A 24339-nucleotide genomic window follows, 5' to 3' on the forward strand; every position below is an offset into this window, starting at 1 on the left:
ATCTGCAATAATCCAAAACACAAAGAAGGAAAAAATCTGGCAAAATGACAGCTGGAAACCAGAGTGTTGTCAGAGTCGACATCATCACAGCCATGTGCCCTCGGGCCTCTCCGGTTTATGGCTGCGTGTTTGTCAACGGGGTGTTTCGATGTGTTAAATGAAGAAGATTTAATTCCCCATGGGGATTAGTTTATTTTAAAGTACCAGCTTTAAAATGTGGATTCACAGTTGATTTTAGCATGAGGATGAAGGGAAAAACTCACTCTAGAATGAACGTAATTTCACTGCTACACCACAGTGTCTGGCTGACTGGAGACTCTCATTGTCTCCCTCTGCTGGACTCATTATATACCTCACCATACCACTGATATACACCGATCAGCCAGAACATTATGACCAGCTGCCTAATATTAATACTAATGCGTTAAATCGGTTGGTTTACTTTAAGCCATGCCTTGTGTTTATGTCTAAAGGTTAGGTAATTAATGCTGTCTCTTAATTCAATGGGACGATTGTTCCAGTAGTGGGAGGCTCCGGCTGAGGAGAAGGAGAAGTTTTATTTTTTAAATTTCTTATTTTTTATCTGTTTCTTTATTTTATAGCTTCCATTTAACCCTCGTTTTTAAACAAACTTCCTTAATATGAACAACTGAGGTTGTAAATGAGGTGTTCAAACACTTTTTGTGAAATTAATATCACGGTGATAATTTAGACATTTAATTGTGCAGCCTTCTTCTTTTCTTCGTCTCTTTAAAAGGTGTCTGTACTCGACTACGCCACACCGCTGTACACTTCTCTGCTGCTGCTATACTCTTCTCTTCACACACACCTTCCACCTGAGACTGTTTCCTCTTAGTTCAAATAGATGCACTCATGATTCACCGTCAGCTACACTGCAGTCTGACTCACCGTCTGTCTGTCTGTGGAGCACAAAGTGGAGGCATGAAAAACACTGAAACAACTAAACTGTCCTTGTAACAACCCACAGAGTGCTAGATGCATTAACATGACACCAGTGTGTTGGCTGTCATATAGCCCAGTATTTTATTATAAAGTATATTATTACAGAAACTGTGAATTTAAAAAAAAAAAAAACATGTACCAGAGAAGTCCACATGTGCTTTATTTCCTCATAGAACCCCTCATGATCCACTTTAATATGAATAATCTGAAACTTAATTTAAACTGTGAGAGAACCAAGAAACCACTTTCATTCATTTTATTTACAGGGTTCGTTCAACCGTTATGTTTTCATGGTTAATAATATGCTTGAATTTGAATGTACTACTAAATTTTCAACATAATCTGGTGTTTCATCTTCATCGTCCTCGTTCCTAACCTTTTTCTTTAAGGAACCCCTTTTCTATCTTTGAGTAAACTGACAACCCCTGACTTATTTTATGGATATTTCATATTATATTCAACAGTTGAATGCATTTTGTGCAGATTATTTCCAGTGAATATTGCATCAGAGATGAGTTTTCTGTTATTTATAGTAACTTTTAATATAATTCTGTCTGTATTATGTTTTTGTTTTTTTTAAACAATAATGAATACTTAATAGGCTTCTTTTTTTGACAAATTCAGTTTTTTCTTCTCCCTGACGCTCGGCCATAGTTCTATTAGATTTTTGTGTTGTTTTAATTACGTACTTTTCTAATGCAGGACGAGGCTGTTTAACAGAGAGGGAAAGCTCTGTGAATATAATTTGTGTTCAGGTCTTCACCGTGCCCTTTACCCGTTTACACCGATCAGCCATAAGATTAATACTTCACTCATTAACTCCAAGGTGAAGTGAATAACATTGATTAACTTATTACAATGGCACCTGGCAGTGGGGGGGATATATTAGACTGCAAGTGAACATTTTGACCTTTGAATGTGTGTTGGAAGCAGAAGAAATGGGCCAGCGTAAGGATGTGCGCGACTTTGACGAGGGCCACATAGTGCTGGCTAGACGACTGGGTCAGAGCATCTCCAGAACTGCAGCTCTTGTGGGATGTTCCCGGTCTGCAGTGATCAGGACCTACCAAAAGTGGTCCAAGGAAGGAAAACCGGTGAACCGGTGACAGGGTCAGAACTAAGGCTCATTGATGCACGTGGGGAGCGAAGGCTGGCCCGTGTTGTCAGATCCAATAGAAGAGCTACTGGAGCTCAAACTGCTGACCTTTCTGATAGAAAGGTGTCAGAACACGCAGTGCATCGCAGTTTGTTGCGTACGAGGCTGTGTAGCCGCAGACCGGTCAGGGTGCCCATGATGTCATAATGTTATGGCTTATCGGTGTATATCTTAAATAAAAATAACAATTTTATTTAGTTTTCTTCACAGAAATTAATTAAATGCTGAGATATTGGCTAATATATTTTTTTTAAGTTGTCTTGCATCCCTTAAAATCCCAAATGACCCTCCTGTGAAGCTTTGGTGACCCCTAATGGGGGTCAGGACCCCAAGGTTGGGAACCAGTAATCTACACAATCACTCATGTAAACCAAAAATCTTTTCCTTTCATGACTATCACTATCAAATAAAGGCAAAAAGCCCCAAAAATAATCTTTAGAAAAAGTGTTGATATACATTGATTGCTGTGGGTATAAAGGAATTCTGTAAACTTTATTTTTCGCAATTTCATTTATAGCAGCAATTTAGATGCGGTGATAAAGGCTTCGAGAGTCTGGAAATCTTTTGTTTAGCTACCTTGAGAAGTGCTTGAATTTTATTTTGAAAATCTGTACGAACCCTGTATTTAACATGTTTCAGCCCTCAGATCTTCATCTGCTGATATTTCTTGGTGCTTTCATAGTCCTAGTTGAAATAGTCAGACATGTTTTAAAGACTGTTAAGCATAAAAATCCTCACTTTGAAAGAAGTAAACAAGATTTACTGCAATTTGAAAGAATTACAGCTTCTTTTAGGTGAAAAAAAAACACATTCCTACAGATCATAAAATTGTATTTGTTGTGTTTTTCTTTAGTAGTTACAGAGACCAATGGTTGACGGCTCCACAGCTATTATCAGTTACAGGAAAAACATCAATACTTCCCTTTGAAATTCAAGTTGAATCCCCCGTGTCATCATCTTCCTGATTAATTAACCGCACGTGTCTTTCTCTTTCCACTTGCAGAAAGCTTTGGAAATGAAGAGAGAGGAATACGAAGGTTTACCAGGGTGGAAGCAAGTGAACTTAAAGAAGTCCAAAGGACTGTTTTAAAGGAAGTTTTTTAAATCAAAGATGGAAGCAGATACAAAAAAAAGGTGGCGTTGCGATGGAGAAACAGGAAATGTCACATAAACCTGTTTTGGTGGCAACACGCGAGGACATTGGGATAGAAAGTATCTGAAGCTGAAGAAAACGTACATGAAGGATGAGACTGGAGATGCACTCGCCTTTGCTTATAGTCATGTTTGACCTTTCAACTTTGTCATTTAAGAGCAGGTAAAAAACACCTTGCTTTGGTTCATACATGGTGTTTGTGTGTAGTTGGAGTCTCCTCCAAACACTAACGTCACCACTCGTGGACTTACGAATGAAAAATGTGCACACTAGGACGCTTGGTGTCAGAGTGCCATGCTATGGTTGTGTATGTATGTACGTGTGTGTGTGTGTGTGTGCGATTGTATATAATGTTTGTGTGTAATGTTTATTTGTGTAAATGTGTGTGTATCTATGTAAAAACAAATCCTGTCACGTCAGATGTTGTGAGGAAAGTTTTTTTTGTCTACAGTGTCTGGATGCTGTCAGGCCACGTAGGGAGCTCGTGTCGCTCGATTGTGTGAAACTGCTGAAGTGACTGTGGACTTTACTGAGATGTAAGAGTTGTAATTTTAAAGGTTTGACTTGTACGAGAAAGAGAAACAGCAGCTCTGAATGTATAGTGCCTTGCTTTTTGTGTACAGTTTATATACAGAAATTCTAGTCTGCATTTTTAAAGACTTTCTTTGTGATATAAGACATAGTGAATTAAATCACAATAATGCTCAATTCAAAGCATCCTGTGTCTCCTGCTTCATATATTTTAACACCGTATTTCATTTTCAACAAGATTTTTATCTGTTCTAGATAAACAAGAGCGGTGGAAATGAACTAGCTAAGTATATTCAATCTGAGGTACTTTAATTGAGTTTTTCAATTTAGTTTTTTTTCTTTCTTTTTCTACTTCACTACAATCCAGAGGCAAATATTGTACTTTTTACTACTTTAGTTACTTTTAAGATTATTAATAGAAAATATAAATCTAATAAATTATGATGTATTATTTTAATCCCAGTAGTATATAAATTCAAATTAAATCCACCGTTACCAGCTGCAACATTGATATTAATGCATCAATAATTATAATTCAATAATATATGTATTATTTTGAAATGTTCTGCATAATGAGAACTTTTAAGTATATTTTGATGCCAAAAACATTTGTACTTTTACTTAACCCCTTTCCATTCCCCCCCACCCCCATTTTTTCTAGGGTTAGGAGTGGGGGACGGGATGTTCAGCGTTAGATAAAAAGTCAGCAGTAGATGTCACATAGAAGTGGTGTACATCATCTGAAAGCTGTGAACCTGAAGATTAATTTGAGGTGCAGCTCAGCACTGTGTCAAGTTGTTCTAGTCATTAAGAAATATGAATGAATTAATTAATTAAAATAAATTGTGAAAGTGTATAAGAGCGTAGAACATGATGATATACATTTGTGATGGCCATCCCCATGCTCTATTATTTCTCATAAATTATTGCAGCAATGTTTGGGTTGATGCCATTTGTTACAAAGATTTGGTGCTAAATTAAAATAAAAAATGATCAATAATACATCAGCTGCCGTCACAAAAGATTTAGAGTCAGAGCAAAATGATACATGATCTTAGATCCCATTCCTGCTCCGAAAAAAGAGATTTAGTATTAAAAATGATAGAAACTCTCATTGTGTCAAAATTACAAGTATGTATTTATATAATTGGATTAATGTCTATATTACGTAGTAAGTCATACGTATAACAACCATCTTTTTGCATTTTTTCACAGTCTAATAATACTTAAATCTATTAGTCATTCGACAGAAAATTATTCAGCATCTGTTTTGATAATTAATTAATTTCTATTAATTAAGCAATAACAACAAATATTGTTCCAGCGTCTTCAATGTGAGGATTTGCTGCTTTTCTGTTTTGTATCATTTTTAATTACATATTTTTGGGGGTTTGTACCGTTGGTCAGTCAAACAACACAGACTCTTGAAGACGTTACTTTGGGCTCAGGGAAATTACACTTTAATTAACAAATGATTAAGTGATTAGTTGATAGATAGTTGCAGCCTTAGTAAGTCCAAAACTTGTGTTTATCTCATATTTTTTAATAAAATCCTGAGATGATTAATGAGGTATGAAAGAAGATGTTATATATGACAACATAATTATTGTTGTACTATTTTCTTATCAATTCCATTCAAATGTCTTTATTTGTTATTCTGTGTGTTTGTCTGTTTTTGTTTGATCTGCTTCTCATTGTTTCTGTTTCATTTTGAAATTTTTCCTCGTTTACATCATTGTTTGATGTTTCATTTGTGTGTGAAGCACTTTGTTACACTTTGTGTTGTTTTAAAAGGTGCTATATAAATAAAGCTGTACTTACTTACTTCCTATTTGCATGACACAACACTGTACGTATTGCTTAAGCATACGTGTATTTAAATGTTTAAAAAGTTAACAGTAATTACATTGCATTAACATCCATAAAATAAACCATAATACATAAAGTCCTACAAGTCAAAGACTTTCTTTGTGATATGAGACATGATGAGTACTTTTTAAGTATATTTTGATGCCAACACATTTGTACGTTTTGAATGCAGGACTTGTAACAGAACATTTGTACACTATAGTATTACTACTTTTACAGAAGTAAAATATTTGAATACTTCTTCCACACTGGAAAACAATATAACTGTTTACCACCAATCATTTTTGCTTTTTCAACATAGACTGCTGCCAGCACCCAGCTCTTCCTCCCCAGTGTTGGATTTATTATGTACAAAAGTGTGTACAATGACCTGCAATAACCTGATTGTTGGATTTGTTGTGCATGAAGTGTTTGCGAGGACAGGGAACAGAACGTTCTGTTCTTTTGCAAGGTCAAAGAGAGAAAGGAGTCAGAAGGAGAAACAAAGAAGAAGATATGCAGCAAAAACATTACGTGCCATAACTCATGAATATTAATATTGTGTAAACCATAAAACGCTGGATCAGGGATAGCTCGGGGTTCAGACTTCACGAACTGACCCATGCACTGTATGTTGTCAGGGACACGTGGACTGGATCCAGATATCTGTATACTCTTTTATTTTACTTATGCAACATTGATTGTTCGGAATAAATTGTATTATTATGCTTTAACCCGTCTGTTTGGAAAATCTCTTTGTCACACAAGATTAACCAACACGTAACTGGGCCTTGACCTCTTGGAGGTAGAAGGCCAGTTCCTTCACCAGTAGGACTAGTTAAATACATTTTATTGAAATACATTTTTCCCTGATGTTTTTATATTTCTCACATGTGATGAGGAAGTGTAGCTCTATTTCAGGCTCACTCAAGGTTAATGTGAGAGCACAGCATGTGCTCTACCTGCAGCCAGGTTGTACTTTGTTAAGGTTATTTTTAATTGTAGATCAGTAACCATGCTTAAATAATCTGCTATGGTGCACTGTCGATTTGGAGCCAGATAGCATTTTGTTTTGTTCTGCGCCTTTGTGTTTGCCAGTAGATGATGTCTGATGATTTAATCTTTAATAATGCATTGTATTTTCTACGTTTTTTTTATATGTTTCAGAAGAGATGCCCTCCCAAGTCAGACTGAGGCTGCTGCCGAGAGCCAGATGCATGTTTGATGACCCCGTTCAGGTGAAGGTGACCGGGCTGAGGTCGAGACAGGTGATCACCATGAGAGCCAGATCGACTGATGAGAAGGGAGTGGTGTTCAGCTCCTCGGCCACCTACAAGGCTGATGGGAGCGGGGAGATCGATCTGCAGAGAGACCCCTCTCTCGGTGGGAGTTACACCGGGATTGAACCCATGGGTCTGCTGTGGTCCATGAAGGCGGACTCCTTGCACAGAAGGTTGCAAAAAACAAGTTCACTAACCCCGCACGTTGTGAAGTTCTCTGTGCATGAGGAGGAGGAGGAGGGCAGGATGCTGGCAGAGGCGACCAATGAGAGGTTTCTGATAGGAAACGGGGTCAGCCGGCTCCCCGTCAAAGAGGGGAATATTCGCGGAGTCCTGTTTACTCCCCCAGGTTGGTCTATGTCTCTGTCATGCTTCAAATTATTCAGTTAGTAAAGTTAAAGGAAAATACTGGCATTATTTTGTCTTGATTATTATTAACAGAGACAAAAACAACAGTGAATTTATTCTACTAACCCGTATTGCTTGTGTGACCACACAGCCTGATAAAGCTGTTTATCAGGTACATCGAACCTTTTAAAAACACATCAAGTCTTCAATACAATGAAGATATTATATTTGGATTATTTTCATATTCCATGTAAATGTCATATCCTGAATAAGATACAAACCATGTGTTTTGATCCAGGAGGAGGTCCGTTCCCTGCTGTGTTGGATCTGTACACTTTTGGTGGTGGTTTGTCAGAGAAAAGGGCCTCTCTGCTAGCCAGCCATGGATTTGTGGTTCTGACCGTCGCGCTGTACGGTCATGATGACATGCCGAAGTACATCAAAGTGGTCAATCTGGATTATTTTGAGGAAGCAATAAAGTTTTTAAAAAAACAAGACAAGGTGAGTGGTTTGAACAGTACTGTCCAAATCTCTTTTTTTGGGACACATTTGCTAGTTTGTACGGTGTTATTTATAATACCATCACTTGGGCATCACAAGTAATATTAAAAAAGAGCAGCCAATAGTTTGTATGTTTTTCCACAGGTGGGCAGTAAAGGTGTTGGCGTAATAAGCATTTCAAAAAGTGGAGATCTTGCGCTCTCAATAGCCTCTTACCTGCCAGATGTTGATGCCACAGTGTGGATTAATGGCTGCTCTGCCAACACACTTCTACCCCTCCACTATAAGAAGAGCCAAATCCTCCCTGCTTTAATGTTTGACATCAAGAAGATGAGTCACACTAATTCAGGGGTCGCCATTGTCAAGGATGGAATGCATGATCCACTGGCAGAGGAGAACAAGGCCACCCTGGTCCCCATTGAACAGGCCAAGGGACGTTTCCTCTTTGTGTCATCAGAGGACGACCTCAACTGGGACAGCAAAGCTTACGTGGACATGATGGAGGAGAGACTGAAGCGTCATGGGAAGGACAACTTTGAGAGTGTGTGTTACCCCGGAGCGGGACATTACTTAGAGCCGCCTTACGGACCCTACTGCCCCTCCAGTTTTCATGGGGTTGTAAACATGCCTGTCGCGTGGGGGGGTGTGCCCAAGTCCCACGCGGCAGCTGAAGTCGTCATGTGGAAGAGGATCCAGGAGTTCTACAGAACTCACCTGAGCTGTGATGCTACACACACTAAAGCCAAATTATAGATACAAATATCATGATATGGAAGACATCCGAACAGATAAATCACCAGCCAGTTAACGGTAAATGATTGTATATGAATTAAGCTAACAATTTCATGTTTGATTTGATGATTGAATATTTTTGTATTTCAAAATCATGAATTCACACAACCTGATGCAGATTTACCACTGTGAAATGACAGGACTGTAGCCTTAATTGAATATCTTCTTGATAATGTGTTTGTATTTTCTGAATTTATTTCTAAATCATGAGATGGGATAAGAAAAGCAACATACGATATATAAATTCCTCAGACTCTTCTGCCTTTTTGTCATGATTGGATTTGTGTATGTGTCTTGTGCTTCGGGAGCTGTGATTGTATATCTGTGACTGGTTATTACCTCCGCCAGGTTATGTTTTAACCGGCGTTGGTTTGTTGGCTTGTCTGTTTGGAGGATTACTCCAAAAGTCTGTGATGGATTTGAATGACGTTTTTTGGAGGGGTGGGGTGTGGCACAATGAACAATCCATTAGATTTTGGTGGTGATCCGGATCATTATCAAGCTTCAGGATTTTTTTTTAATAACTCTGCTCAGCCTGTGGATTAACACCACAGGCTTTAAGACATGTATCTGATGACGCGTTCATGACGCGTCACCATGCCTCTTTCCTTCTGCCTGCAGAGAGAATCGTACTCGGGCAGCTTGGCGGAGGTCTGCGCTCTCAGAGTGTTTATCAGTTTGTTGTATTATCATTGTGGGATGTATCCTGGATTATTATTTGTGGGAGGTTCACGTGTGCATTTATATCTGGATGATGTTTATATGTCTGGATGATGCTGATGTAATGTGCTGTTAGATGACGGTGGGCTAACATGCCGGAAGGTTTGTTTGTTTTGTTGTTGGTTAATGTGTCTGAATAATCCCATGAGGGATGGGTTACGAAAATAAATGATTCATTCATTCATTTATTCATTTATTCATTAGTACGTACACAAACATTTAGTGTGGATCCACGCACTGTTTTATAAATGAGATCCCTTCTCTTGCATGTGTGGACCCATGGCACATCACAATCTGAAAGGAAATTAATTAAAAAAGAAAAGTCTAGCAATGACTTAACAGAGCAACACAACAGTCAGTGCAACAACATGCCTCCATCACATTATTTAATCAAAACCAAACCTTTGAGACACACTGTCTGTGCTGGAGTTGAGGATTTGCCGCTTGGTAAATAAACGTAGCTCCATATTATTTTGCTTAATTAGACGTCTACTCAACAGCTGTTGGAGCAGCACAACTTCCACTTTCATTGTTCTCATCAGAAGGCTACATGGAGGTGATCAATGCCAGAGGCCTGTGTCCAGCCCCTCTGTGTACTCTGTTGCCTGGGTTGGTGCTCCGGGTGGTGACGGAGGATTCAGCAGGTCGATGGTCCGTCCTTCCCTGAGCTGCAGCACTGCCAGTTTCAGACTCCACCTGCAGGGAGGGACAAATGGAATGCGTTGTTGATCTCCGTAGGATTTCACTCAGCCGTGGGTTGCATCAGACTGTAATAAAGTTTTCATCATCTTATATATATGTTTATCATATTTAGCCTAGTGCTTATTATCATAAAATGAATTCATGGATTCAGCTATTAGTGCATTTTTTTACTTTTAGGACCTAATGATTTAAATAAGGACTATTAGAGTGTTCATACTGGGGAGTTGATTTACCTAAAAAAAAAATTATCTGCTGAGTTACAGATGTCTCTTTCCCAATGGAAGTTGTAGTACCGCCGTTTGGCCACTACGAACATTTGCATCAAAGCCCAACGCTCTTCCTGGGGGCTTAAGAAAATGGCTCGCTTCTCCAATATATTGAATCTGCCCTTTTAAATAGCAATGCACCAATGTGCAGGCGCACCTGGCTTTTAAAAGGGAGATGCCACTCTGATTGGTTGAATTCCTGTTACGCCCAAAACACACCTGTTAATTAAGAGACTAAATACAACCCCTTTGCACCGAGGTTATGCGCCGCCTAACTAGCAAAAGTGGAGTTGGACACGCCCTAAGTGCACTTTAAACCATGCGCTATAGATTGTTTAAATAGGGTCCCAAAGCGAATGAGAAAAACTGCAACTCAGAATAGAACAGAATGTACTCACCTGTTGGTATCAGGGTCTCTGATTGAAGAAGTATACAGATAACCTCCAGTTTCTGACCCAGTCACAGGGATCTTTATCTGCAAACACAATGCAAATTCAAATTCATCTGCAAGTGCAGACAGATATCAGAGCTGTACACAGCATTGTATGGTACAGCTGCCCATCATCTGAGTCCCACACCGATTTCATGTTCGACTGATAACTTTATTAGAGTGGAAACTAGTTTGGTCGTCCATGCACAATAACAAAAGATACACAAGTCCTAACAGCTCACAGTGGACAACATATGAAAGACATGCTCCCACAACAGTAGTAACACTTAACACATATTCAAAGAGGACATTAGTGTAGCTTAAGAGCCCAACTAGCCAAGAAATTAAAAAGCAATAAAAGGAGTTATTGACCCGCGGCCTGTTCCCATGCAGTAATGATCCAACTTGGAAGTTTAGGACATTTTACAAGAACAAGATTGCCAAACAAACATTTGCACAGCGACGCATGGATGGGGCAACTGTTTAGTCAAAACAGTTCTATTGACACAGAACACAGGATAACACATTCTGATGTCTTCCTAAAACACACAGTACCTGTGCTGTAGACTGATCGATGCGGTTCTTTCTGTCTGTCAGATGGATGTTGTAGACTTTTAAAGGCGGAGCCCCCAGGCTTTCCATGGCAACTGGACATGCTTCCAACTTCTGCAGAGCCAGTCTGTGGTAGTCTGACGCAGCAAATTTCTCTAATTGGATAGTAGACAGAAAGGCACAAACAAGTGGCCGAAAATGGGTTATAAAGTACAACAGTTGAAATGTTGAAGTTTTTATGACTGAGAGCAGTTTAACAGCTTTCATCTAGTACCCTTTAAATGAGAAGTTCAACTGTCAGCTGAGGAGTAAAAGATAAGAGCAATAGAAAAGTTGACATGTAACAACTCTGACAGAAGTTGAAGAGGAAATCCCTTTTTCATGCAGACTCAAACACTAGAGGCACAACAGGCTGTCATTCACTGTGAATAGAAGCTATAAAATAGTTGCCTGGCACCTCCCAGCAGCGTGACCCAGAAAGATTCATCTTTATGCAAATGTCCTCTGACGTGAGACAACCTGGAGACGAGAGGTTACAGCAAAAAACACAGGACTTTCGCTCAGGAGACTGCTGTTCATGTCCTGAAGTTGATTTATTTGTAACTTCCGTATTTTAGTTACAGCACGTCCGGTGTCATTTTAATCCAACCCACAATCTTTTCCTACTCTTAACTAAGCAGGTTTGTCGGTGCTCGTTTTTTGGACGTGAAATCATGTAAACATGTTCTAGTAGAAACCCAAAATACACGTATGCACCTGAAGATAAACGCCAGCATTTCAGTTTATGAAATGGACTGTTTTTGTCCTTGGTTTTAACATTGTAAAACTCATCTTTACCTCCAGGAACAGTACACAGGGCGGCGCTCTTGCCATGAAAGATGAAAACATTGTCATGTTTGTTATCTAATTGTCCATTAGAGTGGAAATCCCTTTATTAAACCAGCTTGACTTGGTTTGAATATTTCATTTCCACTTTTTAAGTTGTTGTATACACGTGTTTGCTGGAGTTCTGACCTGTTGAGACAGAGAGGAACTCCCATATTTACTCGGGGAAATGCCCAAATATGAGATGATTGCAGCAAAATTCATCACCTCATGTCATGACCTGAGTGCAGCCAGTGGAACCTGAGAAACACAACTCTGTATTCACGTCTTTTTTTAGTTGTTTGATTTTTCCTTTTTTTGTTTACATCAGTCAACCTGGTTGGTAGGCCTATAATGTATCTTTACACACACACACACACACACACACAGCTCATTTGTACTCACTCTGCAGCAGATAGTACATGGTGCCGATCCCACCCCCGGTCAGCAGGGTGGTGAAGATGGCGAGCTGCTGCAGTTGACTGGTGGAAACCCTCATCTTTACTTCCTTCCCTGTAAAGCTGCACAGACGGACACGTGTCTGAAATTTCACCGAGCGCCGCCAGATGATGTTACGAACCCAGACACAAAGGCGTTTGGTCGTCCGACATGTCTGGGACTTCCTCAACATGTACAGAGCAGCTATAGTGGTTATTTCGGTCCTGGTTGATGAAACTGTTGGTATCCATGGAGGTAAGCCCCTCCGCGAATGAACACGGCAGACAAACTCACGTGAATAACACAAGGCGAAAAATCACTCTGCGTTTGGTGCCAACGCAGCGTTAGAATGTAGCTCAGTACGGAGCTACAGAGGACTGTGGCTCCACACACACACCTCCCTTGTCACTAAAAGTTGCAGATTGATTTATGAATAGATGTCATGATATTATTGGTTCTTACTAGCTTATGTAAGCACACTTCATATTTTGTTTTACAGGAAGAAATTGATGATGATGAAACATCTTTTGCATATATTGTTAAATAGGTGCACAATATGACGTGGAGGATGTGAGCTAAACGGGTTAAAGAGGCACTGATGAAGGGAATTCTTCATTCAGAATGTCTGATTAGCTAACATCCCATTTCTGTGTAACGCTACAACTAAAAGCACAAAGCAATATTTGTGGAGAAGTGAGTTGTGGATAACGTTCACTTTAACTTCAACCTTTGATCAAATTTAAAACAGCGTATTTTAACTATTACTTAGCTTTTCATGAAATGACGTTAAAGCTGCATTTGGTAACTTTGAGCAAATATGATAAAAAGTTATTTTGATAAAACTGTCATTATATCCTGACAGTAGTGCATGAGACAGATAATCTGAAAAAAAATCCACCGCTCCTAATGGCGAGATTTCACCTCCCCCAAACAAAAACAACCAATCAGAGCGGAGCAGTCTCTGGGCAGCTGTCAATCACTGCTCACAAAACTCGTGAACTCCGATCAGACGGTCAAACTAGGCAGCGCTGATCAATATGAATCAATATTCTGTTATTGTAATGACTTTCTTTTCTGTTTTCATAAACATATTTTAGTGTACCGTTGAGCTGTAAAATGAGAAAGTTTGTGACCCAACCGCCATATTGACAGTCGAGCCACAACCAAGCCATGCCACCAACTGGAGCAAACTTTCCACAGAGTTTATTTATCTGCAATAATCCAAAACACAAAGAAGGAAAAAATCTGGCAAAATGACAGCTGGAAACCAGAGTGTTGTCAGAGTCGACATCATCACAGCCATGTGCCCTCGGGCCTCTCCGGTTTATGGCTGCGTGTTTGTCAACGGGGTGTTTCGATGTGTTAAATGAAGAAGATTTAATTCCCCATGGGGATTAGTTTATTTTAAAGTACCAGCTTTAAAATGTGGATTCACAGTTGATTTTAGCATGAGGATGAAGGGAAAAACTCACTCTAGAATGAACGTAATTTCACTGCTACACCACAGTGTCTGGCTGACTGGAGACTCTCATTGTCTCCCTCTGCTGGACTCATTATATACCTCACCATACCACTGATATACACCGATCAGCCAGAACATTATGACCAGCTGCCTAATATTAATACTAATGCGTTAAATCGGTTGGTTTACTTTAAGCCATGCCTTGTGTTTATGTCTAAAGGTTAGGTAATTAATGCTGTCTCTTAATTCAATGGGACGATTGTTCCAGTAGTGGGAGGCTCCGGCTGAGGAGAAGGAGAAGTTTTATTTTTTAAATTTCTTATTTTTTATCTGTTTCTTTATTTTATAGCTTCCATTTAACCCTCGTTTTTAAACAAACTTCCTTAATATGAACAACTGAGGTTGTAAATGAGGTGTTCAAACACTTTTTGTGAAATTAATATCACGGTGATAATTTAGACATTTAATTGTGCAGCCTTCTTCTTTTCTTCGTCTCTTTAAAAGGTGTCTGTACTCGACTACGCCACACCGCTGTACACTTCTCTGCTGCTGCTATACTCTTCTCTTCACACACACCTTCCACCTGAGACTGTTTCCTCTTAGTTCAAATAGATGCACTCATGATTCACCGTCAGCTACACTGCAGTCTGACTCACCGTCTGTCTGTCTGTGGAGCACAAAGTGGAGGCATGAAAAACACTGAAACAACTAAACTGTCCTTGTAACAACCCACAGAGTGCTAGATGCATTAACATGACACCAGTGTGTTGGCTGTCATATAGCCCAGTATTTTATTATAAAGTATATTATTACAGAAACTGTGAATTTAAAAAAAAAAAAAACATGTACCAGAGAAGTCCACATGTGCTTTATTTCCTCATAGAACCCCTCATGATCCACTTTAATATGAATAATCTGAAACTTAATTTAAACTGTGAGAGAACCAAGAAACCACTTTCACTCATTTTATTTACAGGGTTCGTTCAACCGTTATGTTTTCATGGTTAATAATATGCTTGAATTTGAATGTACTACTAAATTTTCAACATAATCTGGTGTTTCATCTTCATCGTCCTCGTTCCTAACCTTTTTCTTTAAGGAACCCCTTTTCTATCTTTGAGTAAACTGACAACCCCTGACTTATTTTATGGATATTTCATATTATATTCAACAGTTGAATGCATTTTGTGCAGATTATTTCCAGTGAATATTGCATCAGAGATGAGTTTTCTGTTATTTATAGTAACTTTTAATATAATTCTGTCTGTATTATGTTTTTGTTTTTTTTAAACAATAATGAATACTTAATAGGCTTCTTTTTTTGACAAATTCAGTTTTTTCTTCTCCCTGACGCTCGGCCATAGTTCTATTAGATTTTTGTGTTGTTTTAATTACGTACTTTTCTAATGCAGGACGAGGCTGTTTAACAGAGAGGGAAAGCTCTGTGAATATAATTTGTGTTCAGGTCTTCACCGTGCCCTTTACCCGTTTACACCGATCAGCCATAACAATTAATACTTCACTCATTAACTCCAACTCGACTTTGACGAGGGCCACATAGTGCTGGCTAGACGACTGGGTCAGAGCATCTCCAGAACTGCAGCTCTTGTGGGATGTTCCCGGTCTGCAGTGATCAGGACCTACCAAAAGTGGTCCAAGGAAGGAAAACCGGTGAACCGGTGACAGGGTCAGAACTAAGGCTCATTGATGCACGTGGGGAGCGAAGGCTGGCCCGTGTTGTCAGATCCAATAGAAGAGCTACTGGAGCTCAAACTGCTGACCTTTCTGATAGAAAGGTGTCAGAACACGCAGTGCATCGCAGTTTGTTGCGTACGAGGCTGTGTAGCCGCAGACCGGTCAGGGTGCCCATGATGTCATAATGTTATGGCTTATCGGTGTATATCTTAAATAAAAATAACAATTTTATTTAGTTTTCTTCACAGAAATTAATTAAATGCTGAGATATTGGCTAATATATTTTTTTTAAGTTGTCTTGCATCCCTTAAAATCCCAAATGACCCTCCTGTGAAGCTTTGGTGACCCCTAGTGGGGGTCAGGACCCCAAGGTTGGGAACCAGTAATCTACACAATCACTCATGTAAACCAAACATTTTTTCCTTTCATGACTATCACTATCAAATAAAGGCAAAAAGCCCCAAAAATAATCTTTAGAAAAAGTGTTGATATACATTGATTGCTGTGGGTATAAAGGAATTCTGTAAACTTTATTTTTCGCAATTTCATTTATAGCAGCAATTTAGATGCGGTGATAAAGGCTTCGAGAGTCTAGAAATCTTTTGTTTAGCTACCTTGAGAAGTGCTTGAATTTTATTTTGAAAATCTGTACGAACCCTGTATTTAACATGTTTCAGCCCTCAGATCTTCATCTGCTGATATTTCTTGGTGCTTTCATAGTCCTAGTTAAAATAGTCAGACATGTTTTAAAGACTGTTAAGCATAAAAATCCTCACTTTGAAAGAAGTAAACAAGATTTACTGCAATTTGAAAGAATTACAGCTTCTTTTAGGTGAAAAAAAAACACATTCCTACAGATCATAAAATTGTATTTGTTGTGTTTTTCTTTAGTAGTTACAGAGACCAATGGTTGACAGCTCCACAGCTATTATCAGTTACAGGAAAAACATCAATACTTCCCTTTGAAATTCAAGTTGAATTCCCCGTGTCATCATCTTCCTGATTAATTAACCGCACGTGTCTTTCTCTTTCCACTTGCAGAAAGCTTTGGAAATGAAGAGAGAGGAATACGAAGGTTTACCAGGGTGGAAGCAAGTGAACTTAAAGAAGTCCAAAGGACTGTTTTAAAGGAAGGTTTTTAAATCAAAGATGGAAGCAGATACAAAAAAAAGGTGGCGTTGCGATGGAGAAACAGGAAATGTCACATAAACCTGTTTTGGTGGCAACACGCGAGGACATTGGGATAGAAAGTATCTGAAGCTGAAGAAAACGTACATGAAGGATGAGACTGGAGATGCACTCGCCTTTGCTTATAGTCATGTTTCACCTTTCAACTTTGTCATTTAAGAGCAGGTAAAAAACACCTTGCTTTGGTTCATACATGGTGTTTGTGTGTAGTTGGAGTCTCCTCCAAACACTAACGTCACCACTCGTGGACTTACGAATGAAAAATGTGCACACTAGGACGCTTGGTGTCAGAGTGCCATGCTATGGTTGTGTATGTATGTACGTGTGTGTGTGTGTGTGTGCGATTGTATATAATGTTTTTGTGTAATGTTTATTTGTGTAAATGTGTGTGTATCTATGTAAAAACAAATCCTGTCACGTCAGATGTTGTGAGGAAAGTTTTTTTTGTCTACAGTGTCTGGATGCTGTCAGGCCACGTAGGGAGCTCGTGTCGCTCGATTGTGTGAAACTGCTGAAGTGACTGTGGACTTTACTGAGATGTAAGAGTTGTAATTTTAAAGGTTTGACTTGTACGAGAAAGAGAAACAGCAGCTCTGAATGTATAGTGCCTTGCTTTTTGTGTACAGTTTATATACAGAAATTCTAGTCTGCATTTTTAAAGACTTTCTTTGTGATATAAGACATAGTGAATTAAATCACAATAATGCTCAATTCAAAGCATCCTGTGTCTCCTGCTTCATATATTTTAACACCGTATTTCATTTTCAACAAGATTTTTATCTGTTCTAGATAAACAACAGTGGTGGAAATGAACTAGCTAAGTATATTCAATCTGAGGTACTTTAATTGAGTTTTTCAATTTAGTTTTTTTTCTTTCTTTTTCTACTTCACTACAATCCAGAGGCAAATATTGTACTTTTTACTCCATCACATTTATATGACGGCTTTAGTTACTTTTAAGATTATTAATAGAAAATATAAATCTAATAAATTATGATGTATTATTTTAATCCCAGTAGTATATAAATTCAAATTAAATCCACCGTTACCAGCTGCAACATTGATATTAATGCATCAATAATTATAATTCAATAATATATGTATTATTTTGAAATGTTCTGCATAATGAGAACTTTTAAGTATATTTTGATGCCAAAAACATTTGTACTTTTACTTAATCCCTTTCCATTCCCCCCACCCCCATTTTTTCTAGGGTTAGGAGTGGGGGACGGGATGTTCAGCGTTAGATAAAAAGTCAGCAGTAGATGTCACATAGAAGTGGTGTACATCATCTGAAAGCTGTGAACCTGAAGATTAATTTGAGGTGCAGCTCAGCACTGTGTCAAGTTGTTCTAGTCATTAAGAAATATGAATGAATTAATTAATTAAAATAAATTTTGAAAGTGTATAAGAGCATAGAACATGATGATATACATTTGTGATGGCCATCCCCATGCTCTATTATTTCTCATAAATTATTGCAGCAATGTTTGGGTTGATGCCATTTGTTACAAAGATTTGGTGCTAAATTAAAATAAAAAATGATCAATAATACATCAGCTGCCGTCACAAAAGATTTAGAGTCAGAGCAAAATGATACATGATCTTAGATCCCATTCCTGCTCCGAAAAAAGAGATTTAGTATTAAAAATGATAGAAACTCTCATTGTGTCAAAATTACAAGTATGTATTTATATAATTGGATTAATGTCTATATTATGTAGTAAGTCATACGTATAACAACCATCTTTTTGCATTTTTTCACAGTCTAATAATACTTAAATCTATTAGTCATTCGACAGAAAATTATTCAGCATCTGTTTTGATAATTAATTAATTTCTATTAATTAAGCAATAACAACAAATATTGTTCCAGCGTCTTCAATGTGAGAATTTGCTGCTTTTCTGTTTTGTATCATTTTTAATTACATATTTTTGGGGGTTTGCACTGTTGGTCAGTCAAACAACACAGACTCTTGAAGACGTTACTTTGGGCTCTTTGAAATTACACTTTAATTGACAAATGATTAAGTGATTAGTTGATAGATAGTTGCAGCCTTAGTAAGTCCAAAACTTGTGTTTATCTCATATTTTTTAATTTCTTTTTTTAAATATATTTTATTTATTTACCAGGGACCGTGCACATTAATCAACATTACAGTCACCACCTCAATGTAAATATGCCAGAGTTAGCTAGAGAGCTAGTTTTCATCAGGTTATCACAAATAGGTGGCCTAATAATATCAATACAATGCTTCATCAAGATCTACAGTATAACACAATACTATAAAATACAGAAATACTGGGGTTGACAATCGATTTAAATATTTAATCGCATGATTGTCCATAGTCCATCACGATTAATCGCACATTTTTTATCTGTTCAAAATGTACCTTAAAGGGAGATTTGTCAAGTATTTAATATTCTTATCAACATGGGAGTGGGCAAATATGCTGCTTTATGTAAATGTATTTATATATTTATTATTGAAAATCAATTAACAACACAAAACAATGACAAATATTATCCAGAAACCCTCACAGGTACTGCATTTAGCATAAAAGATATGCTCAAATCATAACATGGCAAACTGCAGCCCAACAGGCAACAACAGCTGTCAGTGTGTACACACAAACAATATAATGGTAGGCTCTTATTGTTTATCATGTGTCAAATGATATTTGTAATTCAGTTATATATTATGCTTGGGAAAAATCACATCTTAATGGTCAAAACAATGGCCCAAACTTCACTTTTATAATTAATTTAATATATAACTTTTTTAGTTAACCATAAAATGGCAGAGTGAGACCTCTGCCAATAGATATAAAACTGTTTTATATCTATGCATTTAGCAATGTGAACATCCTCCCCTGTGACCTTTGACCTCAGTCTTTGCTTTGACTGTTGTAGATGCATTGTAATAAAAAATAAAATAAAGTAGCACATTTGTAATGCCAATTACACCTAATTGAGAGTGCAATAATACACTCCTGAGATTAAATTGCCAACAGAAAAACAAATTTCCCTTCTGTGTTGCATAAATAAAGATTTTCTGCAGATTAGCCGTTGTAAGACTTTTATTGCGAAGGAGCTTGAACTTCCTGTTACCTTGTTTACTGAGGGTGGTGGTCTAGAAGGTAACCCACGAGTTGAGAAACTCTCGCGAGATGGTTAAGTCGAGTAGTTGAGGTTAGGATAGGCCGTCGTGCAGTTAGTCTCGCGAGTGTTTCAAGAATTTCTCAATTTGCGGGTTACCTTCTAGACTCATTATGGTGACCAGACTTTGGTCAGAGCAGTTTTAAAGTTACAACGGATCAAGATAAACATCCGGTTGGACGAACAACAACCGTCAAGATCAACCGTCAACTCCTCGAAGGTAAGCGATGGTTCTACCGTTCCGTTTCTACGTCTGTCCAGACTACGGTAACGTAGCAACCATACGTCATATAATGTATAGCATAAGAAGGGGAGAACTTACATAATAAACTCAAACTACAACATGTGTTGCTGCTCCATTAAACTATTATTTCGTTCATGAAGAAGTCAACCAATATATTTTAACTGGTTACAAACAGATAATGTAACTTTATTGTAAATCTCAGGCAGAAATGCAACTATTTATCTAACGTTGGTCCCTGTTTCCTACCACCTATGGTTTGTCCCAGTCAGTGTTGTCCTGTAGGACACAAAGTGCGTCTTTAATGAGGCAGCACACCGAAGGTGGAGGTCGTTACAGGACTTTATAACACGTTAACACGTCACAACTGTGTGTTACACTTCAAAAGGGTCACAATATAAATCCGAGGGGTCCTGAGATGATTAATGAGGTATGAAAGAAGATGTTATATATGACAACATAATTATTGTTGTACTATTTTCTTATCAATTCCATTCAAATGTCTTTATTTGTTATTCTGTGTGTTTGTCTGTTTTTCATTGTTTCTGTTTCATTTTGTAATTTTTCCTCGTTTACATCATTGTTTGATGTTTCATTTGTGTGTGAAGCACTTTGTTACACTTTGTGTTGTTTTAAAAGGTGCTATATAAATAAAGCTGTACTTACTTACTTCCTATTTGCATGACACAACACTGTACGTATTGCTTAAGCATACGTGTATTTAAATGTTTAAAAAGTTAACAGTAATTACATTGCATTAACATCCATAAAATAAACCATAATACATAAAGTCCTACAAGTCAAAGACTTTCTTTGTGATATGAGACATGATGAGTACTTTTTAAGTAGATTTTGATGCCAACACATTTGTACGTTTTGAATGCAGGACTTGTAACAGCACATTTGTACACTATAGTATTACTACTTTTAATATTTGAATACTTCTTCCACACTGGAAAACAATATAACTGTTTACCACCAATCATTTTTGCTTTTTCAACATAGACTGCTGCCAGCACCCAGCTCTTCCTCCCCAGTAGGACTAGTTAAATACATTTTATTGAAATACATTTTTCCCTGATGTTTTTATATTTCTCACATGTGATGAGGAAGTGTAGCTCTATTTCAGGCTCACTCAAGGTTAATGTGAGAGCACAGCATGTGCTCTACCTGCAGCCAGGTTGTACTTTGTTAAGGTTATTTTTAATTGTAGATCAGTAACCATGCTTAAATAATCTGCTATGGTGCACTGTCGATTTGGAGCCAGATAGCATTTTGTTTTGTTCTGCGCCTTTGTGTTTGCCAGTAGATGATGTCTGATGATTTAATCTTTAATAATGCATTGTATTTTCTACGTTTTTTTTATATGTTTCAGAAGAGATGTCCTCCCAAGTCAGACTGAGGCTGCTGCCGAGAGCCAGATGCATGTTTGATGACCCCGTTCAGGTGAAGGTGGCCGGGCTGAGGTCGAGACAGGTGATCACCATGAGAGCCAGATCGACTGATGAGAAGGGAGTGGTGTTCAGCTCCTCGGCCACCTACAAGGCTGATGGGAGCGGGGAGATCGATCTGCAGAGAGACAACTCTCTCGGTGGGAGTTACACCGGGATTGAACCCATGGGTCTGCTGTGGTCCATGAAGGCGGACTCCTTGCACAGAAGGTTGCAAAAAACAAGTTCACTAACCCCGCACGTTGTGAAGTTCTCTGTGCATGAGGAGGAGGAGGAGGGCAGGATGCTGGCAGAGGCGACCAATGAGAGGTTTCTGATAGGAAACGGGGTCAGCCGGCTCCCCGTCAAAGAGGGGAATATTCGCGGAGTACTGTTTACTCCCCCAGGTTGGTCTATGTCTCTGTCATGCTTCAAATTATTCAGTTAGTAAAGTTAAAGGAAAATACTGGCATTATTTTGTCTTGATTATTATTAACAGAGACAAAAACTACAGTGAATTTATTCTACTAACCCGTATTGCTTGTGTGACCACACAGCCTGATAAAGCTGTTTATCAGGTACATCGAACCTTTTAAAAACACATCAAGTCTTCAATACAATGAAGATATTATATTTGGATTATTTTCATATTCCATGTAAGTGTCATATCCTGAATAAGATACAAACCATGTGTTTTGATCCAGGAGGAGGTCCGTTCCCTGCTGTGTTGGATCTGTACACTTTTGGTGGTGGTTTGTCAGAGAAAAGGGCCTCTCTGCTAGCCAGCCGTGGATTTGTGGTTCTGACCGTCGCGCTGTACGGTCATGATGACATGCCGAAGTACATCAAAGTGGTCAATCTGGATTATTTTGAGGAAGCAATAAAGTTTTTAAAAAAACAAGACAAGGTGAGTGGTTTGAACAGTACTGTCCAAATCTCTTTTTTTGGGACACATTTGCTAGTTTGTACGGTGTTATTTATAATACCATCACTTGGGCATCACAAGTAATATTAAAAAAGAGCAGCCAATAGTTTGTATGTTTTTCCACAGGTGGGCAGTAAAGGTGTTGGCGTAATAAGCATTTCAAAAAGTGGAGATCTTGCGCTCTCAATAGCCTCTTACCTGCCAGATGTTGATGCCACAGTGTGGATTAATGGCTGCTCTGCCAACACACTTCTACCCCTCCACTATAAGAAGAGCCAAATCCTCCCTGCTTTAATGTTTGACATCAAGAAGATGATTCCCACTAATTCAGGGGTCGCCATTGTCAAGGATGGAATGCATGATCCACTGGCAGAGGAGAACAAGGCCACCCTGGTCCCCATTGAACAGGCCAAGGGACGTTTCCTCTTTGTGTCATCAGAGGACGACCTCAACTGGGACAGCAAAGCTTACGTGGACATGATGGAGGAGAGACTGAAGCGTCATGGGAAGGACAACTTTGAGAGTGTGTGTTACCCCGGAGCGGGACATTACTTAGAGCCGCCTTACGGACCCTACTGCCCCTCCAGTTTTCATGGGGTTGTAAACATGCCTGTCGCGTGGGGGGGTGTGCCCAAGTCCCACGCGGCAGCTGAAGTCGTCCTGTGGAAGAGGATCCAGGAGTTCTACAGAACTCACCTGAGCTGTGATGCTACACACACTAAAGCCAAATTATAGATACAAATATCATGATATGGAAGACATCCGAACAGATAAATCACCAGCCAGTTAACGGTAAATGATTGTATATGAATTAAGCTAACAATTTCATGTTTGATTTGATGATTGAATATTTTTGTATTTCAAAATCATGAATTCACACAACCTGATGCAGATTTACCACTGTGAAATGACAGGACTGTAGCCTTAATTGAATATCTTCTTGATAATGTGTTTGTATTTTCTGAATTTATTTCTAAATCATGAGATGGGATAAGAAAAGCAACATACGATATATAAATTCCTCAGACTCTTCTGCCTTTTTGTCATGATTGGATTTGTGTATGTGTCTTGTGCTTCGGGAGCTGTGATTGTTGTGACCGGCGTTGGTTTGTTGGCTTGTCTGTTTGGAGGATTACTCCAAAAGTCTGTGATGGATTTGAATGACGTTTTTTGGAGGGGTGGGGTGTGGCACAATGAACAATCCATTAGATTTTGGTGGTGATCCGGATCATTATCAAGCTTCAGGAATTTTTTTTAATAACTCCGCTCAGCCTGTGGATTAACACCACAGGCTTTAAGACATGTATCTGATGACGCGTTCATGACGCGTCACCATGCCTCTTTCCTTCTGCCTGCAGAGAGAATCGTACTCGGGCAGCTTGGCGGAGGTCTGCGCTCTCAGAGTGTTTATCAGTTTGTTGTATTGTCATTGTGGGATGTATCCTGGATTATTATTTGTGGGAGGTTCACGTGTGCATTTATATCTGGATGATGTTTATATGTCTGGATGATGCTGATGTAATGTGCTGTTAGATGACGGTGGGCTAACATGCCGGAAGGTTTGTTTGTTTTGTTGTTGGTTAATGTGTCTGAATAATCCCATGAGGGATGGGTTACGAAAATAAATGATTCATTCATTCATTTATTCATTTATTCATTTATTCATTTATTCATTAGTACGTACACAAACATTT

At 38.6% G+C, this 24339-nt stretch overlaps 3 protein-coding genes and 1 long non-coding RNA gene across 7 annotated transcripts; 3 read left to right on the plus strand and 1 right to left on the minus strand.

Annotated features, from left to right (window-relative positions):
- The first annotated feature begins 693 nt into the window (after positions 1-693).
- On the plus strand, positions 694-3980 carry LOC141777689 (uncharacterized). The gene is made up of 2 exons (XR_012595939.1): positions 694-1515; positions 2559-3980. It is a non-coding gene; the product is annotated as an uncharacterized LOC141777689 (long non-coding RNA).
- A 2842-nt stretch (positions 3981-6822) lies between these two features.
- On the plus strand, positions 6823-9476 carry LOC141777697 (acyl-coenzyme A thioesterase 5-like). Its single transcript, XM_074652196.1, has 3 exons — positions 6823-7280; positions 7578-7780; positions 7925-9476. The coding sequence occupies exons 1-3, from the start codon at positions 6824-6826 to the stop codon at positions 8531-8533; spliced, it is 1269 nt and encodes a 422-aa protein (XP_074508297.1). The 5' UTR covers position 6823; the 3' UTR covers positions 8534-9476.
- Positions 9477-9665: 189 nt separating this feature from the next.
- LOC141777699 (cytochrome c oxidase assembly factor 1 homolog) lies at positions 9666-12667 on the minus strand. Its single transcript, XM_074652198.1, has 4 exons — positions 12512-12667; positions 11246-11397; positions 10659-10735; positions 9666-9988 (listed from the first exon to the last, which is right to left on the minus strand). The coding sequence occupies exons 1-4, from the start codon at positions 12603-12605 to the stop codon at positions 9853-9855; spliced, it is 459 nt and encodes a 152-aa protein (XP_074508299.1). The 5' UTR covers positions 12606-12667; the 3' UTR covers positions 9666-9852.
- A 7404-nt stretch (positions 12668-20071) lies between these two features.
- LOC141777690 (acyl-coenzyme A thioesterase 5-like) lies at positions 20072-24286 on the plus strand. Of its 4 annotated transcripts, none has more exons than XM_074652184.1 (4): positions 20072-20269; positions 21669-22127; positions 22425-22627; positions 22772-24286. In XM_074652184.1, the coding sequence occupies exons 2-4, from the start codon at positions 21671-21673 to the stop codon at positions 23378-23380; spliced, it is 1269 nt and encodes a 422-aa protein (XP_074508285.1). In that variant the 5' UTR covers positions 20072-20269; positions 21669-21670; the 3' UTR covers positions 23381-24286. The 4 variants fall into 4 exon arrangements, with proteins under 4 accessions (XP_074508285.1, XP_074508283.1, XP_074508286.1 ...); XM_074652182.1 differs by having other exon boundaries at positions 20073-20269; positions 21666-22127; XM_074652185.1 differs by lacking the exon at positions 20072-20269 and adding an exon at positions 20289-20720.
- Positions 24287-24339: the final 53 nt, after the last annotated feature.

The sequence above is a fragment of the Sebastes fasciatus genome, chromosome 11 (assembly GCF_043250625.1).
Source record: "Sebastes fasciatus isolate fSebFas1 chromosome 11, fSebFas1.pri, whole genome shotgun sequence".
Lineage (NCBI taxonomy): Eukaryota > Metazoa > Chordata > Actinopteri > Perciformes > Sebastidae > Sebastes > Sebastes fasciatus.

Bases quoted from the DNA above. Each gene is read 5' to 3' on its own strand.
- LOC141777697 (XM_074652196.1), top strand. From the start codon at position 6,824: ATGCCCTCCCAAGTCAGACTGAGGCTGCTGCCGAGAGCCAGATGCATG. The intron at 7,281-7,577 runs GTTGGTCTATGT...GTTTTGATCCAG, and splicing joins AGTCCTGTTTACTCCCCCAG to GAGGAGGTCCGTTCCCTGCT. The intron at 7,781-7,924 runs GTGAGTGGTTTG...GTTTTTCCACAG, and splicing joins TTTTAAAAAAACAAGACAAG to GTGGGCAGTAAAGGTGTTGG.
- LOC141777699 (XM_074652198.1), bottom strand. From the start codon at position 12,605: ATGAGGGTTTCCACCAGTCAACTGCAGCAGCTCGCCATCTTCACCACC. The intron at 10,736-11,245 runs GTACTGTGTGTT...TTGTGTTTGCAG, and splicing joins TCGATCAGTCTACAGCACAG to ATAAAGATCCCTGTGACTGG. The intron at 9,989-10,658 runs GTGAGTACATTC...CCCTCCCTGCAG, and splicing joins AGAGACCCTGATACCAACAG to GTGGAGTCTGAAACTGGCAG.
- LOC141777690 (XM_074652184.1), top strand. From the start codon at position 21,671: ATGTCCTCCCAAGTCAGACTGAGGCTGCTGCCGAGAGCCAGATGCATG. The intron at 22,128-22,424 runs GTTGGTCTATGT...GTTTTGATCCAG, and splicing joins AGTACTGTTTACTCCCCCAG to GAGGAGGTCCGTTCCCTGCT. The intron at 22,628-22,771 runs GTGAGTGGTTTG...GTTTTTCCACAG, and splicing joins TTTTAAAAAAACAAGACAAG to GTGGGCAGTAAAGGTGTTGG.